This window comes from Dermacentor variabilis, chromosome 3 (assembly GCF_050947875.1).
Source record: "Dermacentor variabilis isolate Ectoservices chromosome 3, ASM5094787v1, whole genome shotgun sequence".
In the NCBI taxonomy this organism is placed as follows: Eukaryota; Metazoa; Arthropoda; class Arachnida; order Ixodida; family Ixodidae; genus Dermacentor; species Dermacentor variabilis.
Genome location: NC_134570.1, coordinates 82704813 through 82718825, shown reverse-complemented (window position 1 = coordinate 82718825; position 14013 = coordinate 82704813). Strand labels below are relative to the sequence as shown.

Here is a 14013-nt window from a genome sequence, read left to right as displayed (position 1 = left end):
GCAGATAAATATAGTCTCGCCCTCGGTGCTAATATATTCGTATCCCGGCAGCACGTTTTTCCATCCGGAGCAGAAGTGGTCCCGTTTCTGAAAGCTCTCTAAACCGAAGTAGGAATAACTTATCAAGCAAACTGGCACCCATAATGCCTACACGTGTACATCGTGTTGCAGAAATTTCACGCTTGCTATGATATGGCCCTTTGCGTTCCACACGTAGGGCCCAGAAATAACGGGAGGAGACTCTGGCAGCAAGACAGAGAGAAATCCAAAACTATTGCTACGTGAAACGTGTTCGTCTTCATAGGGAACGGAAATGCAGAATATTGAGGCAAGTGCAGGATTTTGCAAGAGTTTGCAGGTATTTGAGCACCCCACCGTGCAACAGTTATTGATGACTTCAGGCTTCGACGACCACACAAGAGCGGCGAGTGTTGCTTGTTTTGCTCCGAATGCGTTGACCAAACACAGAAGCACGAGCAACGACGCAGAAAAGTATACGCCGGACGGGTGCCTCCTTTCCCGAGTGCACTTAGCAATCCCGCCGTCAGGTGGCACGTCCGTCGGCGCCCACTAAGCCTATATCAATGCAGCGGTGTGGAAATAGAGAGACAAGGACGGAGCGCCACCATATTTGCATCTCTGTCTGTGTCCGCGTCACTTAAGCGTTGGGGCCCTAGTATCAGTAGCAGACCAATTAGCCGAAAACTCTTTAAGTCTGTAATGTACCGATTTTCTTTCCGCCGCGGTGGTTTCTAATCTACATAGTCATGCTCGCACTTCTATACAGCTTATTATTTCGGCAAAAAGTCATTCCTATAGTTCCTCCCTATCCTCAGTTGCTAATTGCATTCTGATACATTTTCCAGTGGTGTGATAGCCTTGAGTATGTACTGTCGTTATATCGTGGCAGCATCAGGTAAATTAGAGCAAGCTTGAAAGTGTAGGCTGCAAAATATGAACTCGCTAAGTACATGTACCATTCGTTAATGCAAAAATCAGGCGCATTATTTAGTAAGCAAGCAGGCAGCACCGGCATGGACGCGTCAGACTCGCCGATACAAAAGATGCGTGCTCTGAGCAGCCGAGTTGTGGGGCGCGTTCGTTGGCAACCATACATATGTCAGATTGAAAAACAAAAAAACCTTCCGCGCTAACGTAGTTCTCATGAACTAGCGAGCTTTATCTAAGACCTTTCCAACCATAAAAAGAATATCTCCTCAAACTTCAATAAACACCCAGCGCTACTTCGGAAGTCGTGAAGATAGGCAAATGGGGCGACATTGCGAAAGTAAAACTTTGTTTCGTTGAACACTTCCCTTCGTGACGTTAGTCTACGTGTGAGCGAATAGGCAAGCTTCTGGGCACGCGCTGTTGCGAAGGGGCTTATTGGTGTCTGCGTCTTTTGGTGAGGAGATGGCGCGCTCAGAAAAGATTTGCCTCCTCTCCCGCCGACCCTCTCCTCTTGTGGTGGCTGCAGTGCTCGGAGGGCGACGTCGCTGCTAGAAATTTACTGTTCAACGGATATGTTTTCTACGGAATTACCCAACGAAGCAACGAGCGCTACCTTAAATCGCTCCTTAAATCGCATCATTCGTTTAACAAATCTTGTAGCTTCTTAAAAAGAACGTTCGACTATATTCTTAGCATGACTGGTGGCAGTCATCGTCGACGTTGTTTTCTGGAGAATGGTTCCAGAATTACCTAGGGCAGGTGCATCCACAAGAAAGCCGATGTGTGTACACACTGCAAAAAGAAAAGTAAAAAAAAATTATAGTTTAATGTCCCAACTGTTTATGGTTCGGAGGCATTTGCCAGACAAGCACACGCCAATACTGTATGTCTTCTTCGTTGGTCCTACTAACTTTTCTTCGCGCCTGTATTCCAGCTGTAAGAGAAAAGGGTCGTACATTGTAAACCAAACTGCACAAAGTACTATCTACAGATTTCTTAATTTACCCATAAATAAATTAACGTTGAATACCACCGCAATTGCCCGATTCGACTGCCAGATTCTTGACCAGAGTCCCGAATCTGGCAGCCTTTATGCCATTAGGTAGCATACGAGGGTTTATTAGCCACTTGCCTACTCTCCTATGCTCGCGTGTTACGTGGCGCAATCGAGCTAGAAAAGAGGTACTCCACATCCACCCGCCATGGGTCTGAGTGGCGCTGGCTAATACTCCCCGGGCTAGATCTACAGTACACATAAATAACCAAGTCAGTGGACGGGTTGATGGCTGTCGCTGCAGCACAATTGGTAACGCATCACACGCGTGATGCGAAAGTTGTAGGTTTGGTCCCCACCGGCAACAAGTTTTCTTTTCGTCCACTTTCATTTCTGTACCCCCCCCCCCCTCCGTTCGTTATTTTCTACACTTCGATTTCGAACGACAGCTAATTACGCCCAGCATTTCTTTGGCTTCATTAAACCGTCGGTCCCACTTCACTCCAAGAAGAGGCCGGACTTGTGTCGAGTGCGCTCCTTCCGGTTAATCTGGTGAACGCGACTTAAATCGCGGATCGGGGACCTCAAAGAGGTGCCATGAAATGCTAACGCATTTCTCTCGCATTTACCACTAAATCGCCACTAATGTTGTTCTTGCTTGTACTAGGCGGATTCCGTGGAAATTTACGTGCACAAACAAGCACATCGTATCCCACTCTTACGGGAAAATCAACTACATTCCCCGAGCTGTAGATGAACTTTGCTGAAAGGGACACTAAAGGAAAAAGTTAGGTCGAGTTAATTCGATAGCTTGACTGTCTAATGGTCTGTCATCCGTTTTGTGGTCGCCAATGCACTATGTTTCTGCATAGAAAACTACCACCGAATGTCCTGCTGCCTCAGCTCACTTTGTATCGCCCGCGCCAGTAGTCAGTCTCTGACGCCGTATCTACGTCCCCACTTCTGCCGCTATCAGCGAGTCAGCCGCTCCTTACTCAGCTCTCATCGGTGGCGTTCCTCGAACCGCGCGCCTCGGCTCTATTTATGCGTGCAGGCTACCTCTTTCGCTGTGCCCACTGCGGGCGCTCCCTTCCCCTGCCACCCACCCTTCGCTTGCGAACATCTCCAGCGGGTGGCGCCAGCCACTCACCAGTGCCTTGACGTCACGCGACGCGTCGCACGAGAGAGAAACCGTGCCCCACAACAGGTGGCACTGTCTAATTCGCCATTTTCATCATTTTCTCGCTTACAAAAGCTATCTTGTGGCGAAAGGCAAATTCGTTCTTCTTTTTTCGTTGAGCAGTTTAGCAAACGCTAGCTCAGACACATTTATATATATGATCATCCTATTTCATCTCCACTGCAGGACGAAGGCCTCTCCCCTGCGATCTCCAATTACGCCTGTCCTGCGCCAACCGATTCCAACTAGCGCCCACGTATTTCCTGATTTCATCGCCTCATCTAGTCTTTTGCTGTCCTCGACTGCGCTTCCTTTCTTTTGGCACCCATTCTGTAACCGTAATGGCCTACCGCTTATCTAACCTACGCATCACATGACCTGCCCAGTTCCATTTCTTTCTCTTAATGTCAATTACAATATCGGCTATACCCCTTTGCTCTCTGGTCACAAGCACTCTCTTTCTGTCATCATCATCATCATCATCATCATTGTCAGCCTGGTTACGCCCACTGCAGGGCAAAGGCCTCTCCAATACTTCTCCAACTATCCCGGTCATGTACTAATTGTGGCCATGTTGTCCCTGCAAACTTCTTAATCTCATCCGCCCACCTAACTTTCTGCCGCCCTCTGCTACGCTTCCCTTCCCTTGGAATCCATTCTGTAACTCTTAAAGACCATCGGTTATTATCCCTCCTCATTACGTGTCCTGCCCATGCCCATTTCGTTTTCTTGATTTCAACTAAGATATCATTAACTCGCGTTTGTTCCCTCACCCAATCCGTTAGTTTCTTATCCCTTAACGTTACACCTATCATTCTTCTTTCCATAGCTCGTTGCGTCGTCCTCAATTTAAGTAGAACCCTTTTCGTAAGCCTCCAAGTTTCTGCCCCGTACGTGAGTACTGGTAAGACACAGCTGTTATAAACTTTTCTCTCGAGAGATAATGGTAACCTGTCCATGATCTGAGAATGCCTGCCAAACGCACCCCAGCCCATTCTTATTCTTCTGATTATTTCCTTCTCATGATCCGGATCCGCAGTCACTACCTGTCCTAAGTATATTCGGTATTTCTGTATTTCTCTCTCTGTATTTTAACGTTATGCCTAGAATTCTTCGTTCCATCGGTTTTTGCGTGGTCCTTAACTTGTTCTCAAGCTTTTTGTCAGTGTGCAAGTTTCTGCCCCATACGTCGGCACCTGAAAAGTGCAGATTGTACACCTTCCTTCTCAATGATAATGGTAAGCTTCCAGTCAGGAGCTGACAACGTCAGTTGTATGTTCTCCAACTCATTTTTCTTCTTTTGTAAGCCTCCTTCTCATTATCATGATTCCCTGTGAGTAATTGATCTAGGTAAACGTATTCGTACACAGACTCTAGAGGCTGACTGGCGATCCTGAACTCTTGTTCCCTTGCCCGGCTATACGTCATTCTCGTTGTCTTCTGCATATTAATTTTCAACCCCACTCTTATACGCTCTCTGTTAAGATCCCCAATTTTTTGTTGTAACTGGTCCCCAGTGTTGCTGAACAGGACAATGTCATCCGCAAATTTAAGGTTGCTGAGATATTCGCCGTTGATATTTACTCCTAAACCTTCCCAGTTTAAACGATTGACTACTTCTTCCAAGCGCGCAGTGAATAGCATTGGAGAGATTGAGTCTCCTTGTCTGACCTCCTCCTTTATAGCTATCTTCCTACTTTTCTTGTGGAGAATTAAGGTACCTATGGAATCCCTGTAGGTACTTTCCAAATTTTTTTACGTAAGCGTCCCTGTACTCCCTGCTTACGTAATGCCGCTATGACTGCTGGTATCTCTACTGAATCAATTGCCTTTTCGTAATATATGAAAGTCATATAGAGAGGCTGATTGTACTTTGCGGATTTCTCGATTACCTTATTAATGACATAGATGCGATCCATTGCAAGCTATCCCTTCCAGAAACCTGCCTGTTCACTTGGTTGACATAAGTCCAGTGTTGCCCTTATTCTATTGGAGACTATCATGGTGAATATTTTATATAATACTTGCAGTAAGCTAATGGGCCTATATTTCTTTTATTTATTTAATGTCTCCCTTTTTGTGGACTAGTATAATATTTGCATTCTTCCAGTTCTCTGGGACCTTTGAAGTCGATAAACACTTCGTATAGAGAGCCGCCAGTTTTTCAAGCCTTGTGTCTCCTCCATTTTTGATTAAATCGACTGTTATTCCATTTTCTCCTGTCGCTTTTCTTTGTTTCATGTCTTGCAAGGCCCTTCAACCTCATCGCTAGTTATAAAAGGAGTCTCTGCAACCTGCTCATTACTTCTTCGAATGGGTGTATCGTGGCTCCTCTGGGTACTGTACAGGTCAGTATAGGATTCTTCCACTGCTTTTACTATACCTTCGAGATTGCTGATGGTATTACCTTGCTCATATTTCAGGGCATACATCTTGGTTTATCCTATCCCAAGTTTCCTTCTCACTGATTTCCGGCTGCGTCCATTTCTTACGGCCTCTTCAGTCTTTCTCACGTTATAATTTCGAATATCCCTTACTTTCTCCTTGTTGATTAGTTTTGACAGTTCTGCCAATTCTATCTTGTCTCTTTATTAGGTCCTTTATTATTTATTAGGTGCTTTCTTACTTGGGAAAGCTTGCCTACTGGTTGCATTGGTGCCTTACCTCGCACTTCAATTGCTGCCTCTGAAGCCAGCCTTCTTATGGTTCCATTCATTACATCAATGTCATCTTCATCTCTCTGTTCTAAGGCTGCATATTTGTTTACAAGTAGCAGCCTGAATTGTTCTGCTTTTTATCCTTACTGCGTCTAGGTTGGGCTGCTTCTCCCTGACCAACTTTGCTGTATCTCTCTTGAAACTGAGGTGAATCCTACACCTAACCAAAGTGTGATCACTGCACCTTACTCTACCTAACACTTCAACATCCTTCACTATGCTCGGCACGAAGTACTAAATCCATTTCAGTTTTTGTTTCACTATTAGGGCTTTTCCAGGTCCACTTTCTGTTCCTTGTTGCTGCGCTACATGAAGAAAGTGTTCACTGCACGCAGCTTATTCCTTTCTTCGAATTCTAACAGCAATCGACGCCGTAGTGGTCAATTGCTTGTTCGCCAGCCTGCTTTTCCCCCACTTTCGCTTTCTAGTCGCCCGTCACTGCAGTATACGGAGTTTGCACTTTTCTCATCGCTAATTCAGCATCTTCATAAAACTGATCTACTTCATCATGACTGGATGTTGGAGCGTGGGCTTTTCCTACCTTTCATCTATACCTCTTATTAAGTTTGATTACGACTACTGCTACCCTCTCACGATTGCAGTAAAATTCGTCAATGTTGCCCGCTATGTCCTTATGGTCTAGGAATCCTATCCCGTATTGCTTCTTATCTGGCAGACCTCTAAGCACAGGGCAAGGCTGTTAGCGCTGTACAAGCCTCACCAGTTCTTCTAATCTCACTAACGCCAATGATATCCCTAACAATGCCTCATAGTTATATACTTTTCAACTGCTTGTAAAGACGGACGCCGGCCAATAGTGCTGTTGTACTTATGAACCACGGTAAACGCCCAAGCAAACAGTCCTCACAAACAAAAAAATTTCGCGAATTTGGCCCCAAAGCAATCTAAACGATGCTGAACTGAGTTAATATCTGCCAACTGCAGATAAACAAGGCGTAAACATTTTGCCTAATTTAACTTATTTTGTCAATCTTGTATCGATAACCACAAAGCAGTAGTTCCACTCGGAATATACGCAAGATTTTGTTTGTAGATCACTTCGTGGAGCTTTATTCCACACAGCACAGACAAAAATAAAACGGCGTTATTTGATTTACGCTCACTTACAAGGCATAGTGTACCATTGGGACGATGTTCCGTCTCAAAACGCCTGCACGTAGCCGTACAAGACGCTCCGACAATAAGCTGAAAGCAAATTCATGGTGTTATAATGTTGTTGCAGTTGACAGCTAAAAGTGTTTATAAAGAAATTGCTATCAGCTACCAACGGGCCATTGGACGTTTTGTAAAATCCATAAGTTGAAAGGTTTTCGTCGTAACGATAAAAATTGTAGCAAAGGGGAGCATCTGCGCACCATATTTAAATACAGTTGTGGGAAATGGAATGAACCCTGTTTTTTACAGTATACAACGATATGAAAATGATAGAATTAAACTTATCTTTAATAATATTTACAACAAGCTGAGGAAATTATGACTGTATGTCCCATGCAATTAGTTCTACAAGAAGCATGTGCGTAATCTCAGACTTAAAGACTTACGCAGAAAAGAAATGGCAAACTTGAAATATCATTGCTTGTGGTTTGACCATTGGCGCTTGGCCACAAGATATCATGGGCGAAGGCCATAATAAAAAAAACACGCCGGATCCCACGCACTGTGGGAATCGATGAAAGCGAAGTTTTGTATGCTGTTTGCTTTGAATGACGACAATTAGCGGTGACGTTAGTGGCGAATGTGCAATTTCTTCAGCGTTTAGTCCAATACGAGATGGCGAGTTCAAGTTCAAGGTGTTCAAGTTTAATTGAATAATGGGTCTCTATACGTAATTCAATTAGTATTGTAAGATAATATGTATGCACTGTATAGATACATTCGCGGTCAGCACCAAGTTTCGCTGCGTAGGTGCTCCCGTTCGGCGCGACGCTTCTTTCGGGCCCGGGTGTCCTCCACACTGAGTGCAAGCTTTGGAGCCATTTTGCTAGCGCTTGTTTGCGTGCTCCTTCTGCATTCGTGACCTGCACGCTGTTGAGACGCCAGCGCCAAGCGCTCTCTTGAGGCGATGGACGAGTCTAATGTTTACACTACCACATCTCTGCGCCCTGCCTCCACGACCCAGCACCTGCATTTTTGTCGCCTATAGCAAAGTAAGCACAGCACGTGACATACACACAAACTGTGCAACGCTGCCGCGTGGGGCCCGCCGCGGCAGTGGCAAGGCAGGCCATCGCAGCAGAGCCCGGAAAGTCGGGAGAAGAGGCAAAGAAAGTTTCGCTTTAATAAAAAAAAATCACTGATATTCTAACGGTTCTCCTATCAGTTCCTCACCATTGTATTGGTTAGCTAGAATTATCAGAACGTGGGTCAACAAAGCGTTTCTCCCTCGAGCTCTCTGCTGTCTGGTATCACCAGTCCGAATCTTCTCCTTCATTGCAGCTGTTTTTTGCACTGTACGAATTAAAGTCAATGACGTCAACCAAAAAAAAAAAAAAAATCCGCGTCCGTCAGAACATGTATGGACAAACCTCCGGAGAGACTTGCACGTTGCTGATTTTGCACTCTTTCTTCTTAAACTGGTGATCGATCGGTTGGTCAGGCGCTGCAACAAAGAATAAAACGGTAACTACCTAGCACTGTGACGCTGAAAAACAACTGGAAAGAACTGGACATGAAAAAGCAGATACGATGGGTGTCTCCGTCATCCCTGCTATAGCACGTTTGAGTTTCTTTTGCATATGCCGTTTATTAAACGCTGAGGTGTACGAACAATGTAAAAGTTTCAGTGCTATCACATGACTAAAGGTTTCAAGCAGAAATAGTGCCCTTTTCTTTATTTTCGCGCATCCAAAGCTAAACTGAAGCCAACAGTGACGTATGTCGACGTTCCTTCTTGCAGGTTCTTCCTCTCCCATTTTTTTGTCTTTCTTTTTGCGGGTTGCATTTGTGATCAGCGAAGTATAGCTCATTGCCCTTCACGAGTGTTGCGATTACTAAAAGCGAGCATTACCTAAAATTTGCACTTTAGTGCAAAAACCGCGAGCAAGAACAAAAGAATTTGCCTGCTACCGAAACAAATTGTACATATATAGTGTGCAATCTGTGAGTATGTTTGTTCACACACAAACAAAATGAAAACGGAAACTCACATCCATAAACCACCTGTTTCCCGATGGCTCTTGTTTTTTCAATTCTTCTTCTTTTGCACTCACAAGAGTTTAAACGGGAATTTAGGCCACAGGCTGCTTTCCCAAGCCTATCACCCCTGAGGAAAGCCGAACGCCAGGCCATGGTACACTTATTCCCATATGAGAACCAGTGGGTGCCCGGATGCGGTGGGACTCGAACCCACAAGCTCCCGCAGCCGAGGCGGGCGCTCCTTAACTAGGTCATCTAATGCCGCCTCCTTCTCAGGCTGCCCACAGAAAAAAGCAGCGGCACAAATGCGTCGACATGAACTAATTCATGGAAGACAACCGCGACGCAATGAACCCGCACCAAACCTCGAGATCGTGCATCCAGTGCCAGATCACCCACCTCAGCGGGCACCGGAACCACCACAGCCAAGAGCCCCAACAAGATATCCCTCCTCTAGAGAACAACCAACAGTGCAATCAAGAGGTCAATCAAGAGGATCAGAGTCAAGCGCCCAGTCTTATGCATCAGTGCTACGGAAAACCACAGGACAACAGGCAGAAAGTAATACACAAGAAAGCTCCTGTTCTCGCACACATTTCTTTCAGCGACCTTACGCATCTACTGCAGAAGTAACACCAGCTAATAGCGAACATACCACAGCATCGGTGACACAACTGATTTTGCCGATGCTTTTCGCAGCTCTTAAGGCAATCCTATCTGCTTTGCCGGAAGCAAACAACCTACCAGAAGTAAAAGCCTTGTTGCCTCTAGAAGCACTGTTGTGTCAACAATCCGGGCCGAAACTGCGGCAGGCACTACATGAATAACCGCTACAAAAATGTCTCCATATTTCAGTGGAATGCCAACAGTCTTCGAAGAAAGTGCGCTGACTTTCGTAAACTGCTTGTACAATACAACTTCCCAATACTTTGCATTCAAGAGGCGGGAATCACTGACGACTTTCGCCTCTCGAATTATGTGATATATAAGACTTCTCGTCAAGGTAATGTTAGCAGAGTGCTCCTGTGCGTCAGAAAGGACCTACCATCTTATCAAATTCAGTCCAGTGATTCAGACTTCCCGGAATTCATCGCATGTAAAGTATCCTTTGGCAAGCTCTGTATAACAGTGATTAATCTATATCTACAACCTTCAAACCGGGTTTCAGTAGAAGCGTTAGTGGATATCTTCAAAATAGCTCATTCTAATGTATTTATATGTGGCGACTTCAACGCACACAACATCATCTGGGGCAGTGATCATTGTGATGCACGGGGTAATGTTATAGAGTGCGCCATAGATAAATGCAACTTGACTGTTTTAAATGATGGGTCGCCAACATTCCTTCGTGGATATAATTACTCAAGCTGCATAGATGTTACCCTGTGTTCACATGATCTAGTGAATGGTGTGGGATGGACAACAGATATGGAAACGCGCGGAAGTGATCATTTTCCCATCCTTGTTAACCACCCTAGCATGCACTATGATATCAGGCGTTACAGCAGACTAACCAACTGGCAAGCGTTTCGGTACCGCCTAACGGATCAAGTTAACCAACATGCAACAGTGGAAAAATTTACAGAATTTTTGCAGGATAATATGAACATATGCACAAAGAAGGTCCCAATACCAAAAGATTATGCTGCAGTTGACGGAGAATATGAACACCTAAGAGCCATCCGACGCCGATCCGAAAGAGCTTACCGACGGAGCGGAAGTTTGGAAGCATACAGAAACGCTCAGAAAATACACAATGTAATGCGCAGACGAATGGAAAGCTTAGGCAAACGGCGCTGGCGCGATTTCTGCAGCACGCTGTCTCCTCACACGTCTGTCCCACGAATTTTTCTTGTGATTCGTTCTTTAAGCGGACCTGTAACACAAAGCTTCCCATTTCGTGCTCCCGCTGTAGCCCGGGACACGTGTGAAATAATAGTTGCAGATGAATTTTGTGAGCTTATTTCGAGATCTGCTTTTTCATCCCAATGTGCAGAATTTGATATTTCAGTAGAGTTGGCTAAGCGAAAAATTACTGCTTGCTACTGGGCCCAACATCCTCAATTAGATCACAATTTCACATTAAGCGAGCTCCAAAGTGCAATTGCATCATGTCGCCAAAAGTCCGCTGCTGGGCCGGACGGCATTACGTACAATATGCTAAGAAACCTCGGACCGACAGGTACAAATGCGCTCTTAGACATCTATAATAACTTATGGATAGAGGAAACTGTACCTGACTCTTGGAAAGTCGCTCGGATCATACCAATTTTAAAACCTGGTAAGACGCCCTTGTGCCTTGAATCCTTCCGCGCCATTAGTTTGACAAGTTGTTTATGCAAAGTAATGGAGAAAATGATTGACGCGCGACTTCAATGGTGGTGTAATGAAACGAATGTGTTGTCCAACTACTTAGTAGGTTTTAGAAAACATAGATGCACAATGGATGCAATATTAGATATAGTAACCTGTGTGGAGCACGAGCGTGCATGTGGAAACATGACTATAGCAGTATTCCTAGACATCAAGAGGGCATTTGACACTGTTAGTCACGTTCATGTTTTGCTAAGCATGTTGGAACTTGGTCTGTCTGGCAGGTCCTTGCGATGGATTTCTGAATTTCTATCAGGTCGCAAAATATTTGTTCAGACGGGTGAAGGAAAGAGTGCTGAACATCTCGTCAAACAGGGAGTACCACAGGGAAGCGTACTCAGCCCCTTCCTTTTTAACTGCGTCATGGCTGATTTAACACGAAGACTGCCATCACAGTTAAAGTTTTCTCTGTATGCAGATGATGTGTGTATTTGGACATCTGGATCTAATGCTCAACTACTCCAGATAACATTGCAAGACGGCATAAATATCATCAACCAATTTTTGAGAGAAAGAGAAATGGTACTATCACACGCAAAGACTGTTGTATTGCCCTTCACTCGGAGGCAGTTAAAAAATTTCACTCTTAATCTGGAAGGACACCCTCTAATGATTGTCACACAGCATCGATTTCTTGGCGTAATACTTGATAGGCAGCTATCCTGGGCACCCCACTTAAAAAAACTCGAAAACGAGGTCAATGCCACAGTGACTGTACTTCGCAGACTTGCAGGCACATCATGGGGCGGATCAGTATCGTCCATGCTGACTGTTTACAATGCATTAATACGACAAAAAATTGCATATTCCGCGCCCATCTTACACGGACTTTCCCACACGTCAGAAGAGAGACTTCAAAGACTTTTAGCTAGAGGACTACGCCTATGTCTAGGAGTTCCACGAGCGACTTCGAGTTCTCTTGTAATAGCTGAGGCTCGCCAATCACCATTTCCAGTTATGCGAACTACAGAAACATGCCGGCATTATTTCCGTCTTCAAACCCAGCATAAAAACCACCCATTGGCTCTAGACATAATGAAACGAGATAGAAGTTATGTTCATATAGAAATTCAAAAAAATCTTCACATATTGCCAGGAAATGAATTTTGGAACTCAGACATCGAATATCCTCCATGGCTGCTTACAGTTCCAAAAATCGAATTGTCAGTAGAAGGAATATTCAGCAAAAGAGACATGTTCATTCAAGCTGCTCAACAACTCGCACTATACCAGATATATATGCGGTATTCAGGATACACACACGTCTATACAGACGGCTCCAGTACAGCAACCTCTTCAACTTCATCATTCATTATACCGCACCTCAACAAACAAGAATCATTTAAGTTATCTCGTGCGACTTCGTCCACAACCGCTGAACTGTTCGCAATCCTATGTGCGGTAAAATTTATACTGTCAGTAACAGAAACGCAAAAATGGGTGATTTTCAGCGATTCACAGGCGGCTCTAACATCACTCTGCAGCACAAAGGGGAAAGCATTCAGCGACAGTATAATTTATGAAACACTTAAAAACCTCACAAAGGCAAGCGAAGCGAAACGTGCAATAGCACTCCAGTGGATACCAGGGCATTGCAACATTCCTGGCAACACAGCAGCCGATGAAGCAGCACGACAAGCGCACCTGAAAGATGATACGGCTCCGCTCCCAATATCAAAAAATGAATTACGCTGCATTATAAGGACAACGTCTGTCAACATGTCTAGAAACACTTGGTTTGACCAAAATTCTAAGAGCTCTGACTTATATCATATTGATCCATTTATTGAATTCAAATTTTCATTGTCATTAGATAGAACTATGGAAACGCTTATTCATCGATTACGGCTAGGCACTGCCTACACAAAGCATTTCTTACACAGAATTGGCCGAGCGGAAACCCCCGAATGTGATTTTGGATTTGTAGATGAAGATATATATCACCTCCTTCTAGATTGCCCACATCACGACACACCAAGATGCCGACTTAAATCAGCGCTAAGTAAATTAGACCGCAGACCTTTCAGTTTAAGGAAACTTTTGGGCCCTTGGCCAACAACGGCCTTGCAGAAGAGCGCTTTAAAAGCACTAAAGACTTTTTTTAAAGACAGTGGCATCGTTGGACGTTATTAGTGCTTTCATTGTTCTGTTCATTTGAATGTCACTCTATATATCCATCTGTTTGGGAATTATGTTATGTTGACTGCTTTGTTGTGACTGTATGTGCTAATATTTTAACACGATGTATATACCACCCGCTCACTAGACAACGTGTTATTAGGCGACAGTATCGATTGTACTTTTGAGACTTTCGACTACATAAGTGTGAAGACATTTGCCATGTATATTGTATGTACCCGCTGACCCGCTGACTAGAAAATGTGCTATTAGGCGACAGTATCGTTTGTACTATTGAGACTTTCGACTAGATAGGTGTGGAGACATAGTGTGCTAAGTGTTATTAGGCGACAGTATCGTTTGTACTTTTGAGACTTTCGACTACGTAGGTGTGGAGCCATAGGTGTGCTTGTGTGTGAAAAGACTATTTGATATGTAACCGTGCACCCTGAATGATGTATGACGGAACCACCCAAGAGATAAGGAGTAGCCGGCGCCTTAAATTGCGCGCCAACATCTCCTTA

At 44.5% G+C, this 14013-nt stretch overlaps 1 protein-coding gene across 3 annotated transcripts in view; it reads right to left on the bottom strand.

Annotated features, from left to right (window-relative positions):
* Nucleotides 1–1735: 1735 nt before the first annotated feature.
* The window catches only part of LOC142575976 (uncharacterized), a 76494-nt gene continuing 64216 nt past the window's right edge, over nt 1736–14013 (bottom strand). For all 3 annotated transcript variants that reach the window (XM_075685837.1, XM_075685839.1, XM_075685838.1), the window contains 3 exons: nt 8389–8462; nt 6971–7048; nt 1736–1885 (listed from right to left, as the gene is read on the bottom strand). In XM_075685837.1, the coding sequence (XP_075541952.1) occupies nt 1769–1885; nt 6971–7048; nt 8389–8462 (269 nt within the window). In that variant the 3' untranslated portion in view covers nt 1736–1768. The remainder of the gene's footprint in view (nt 1886–6970; nt 7049–8388; nt 8463–14013) is intronic.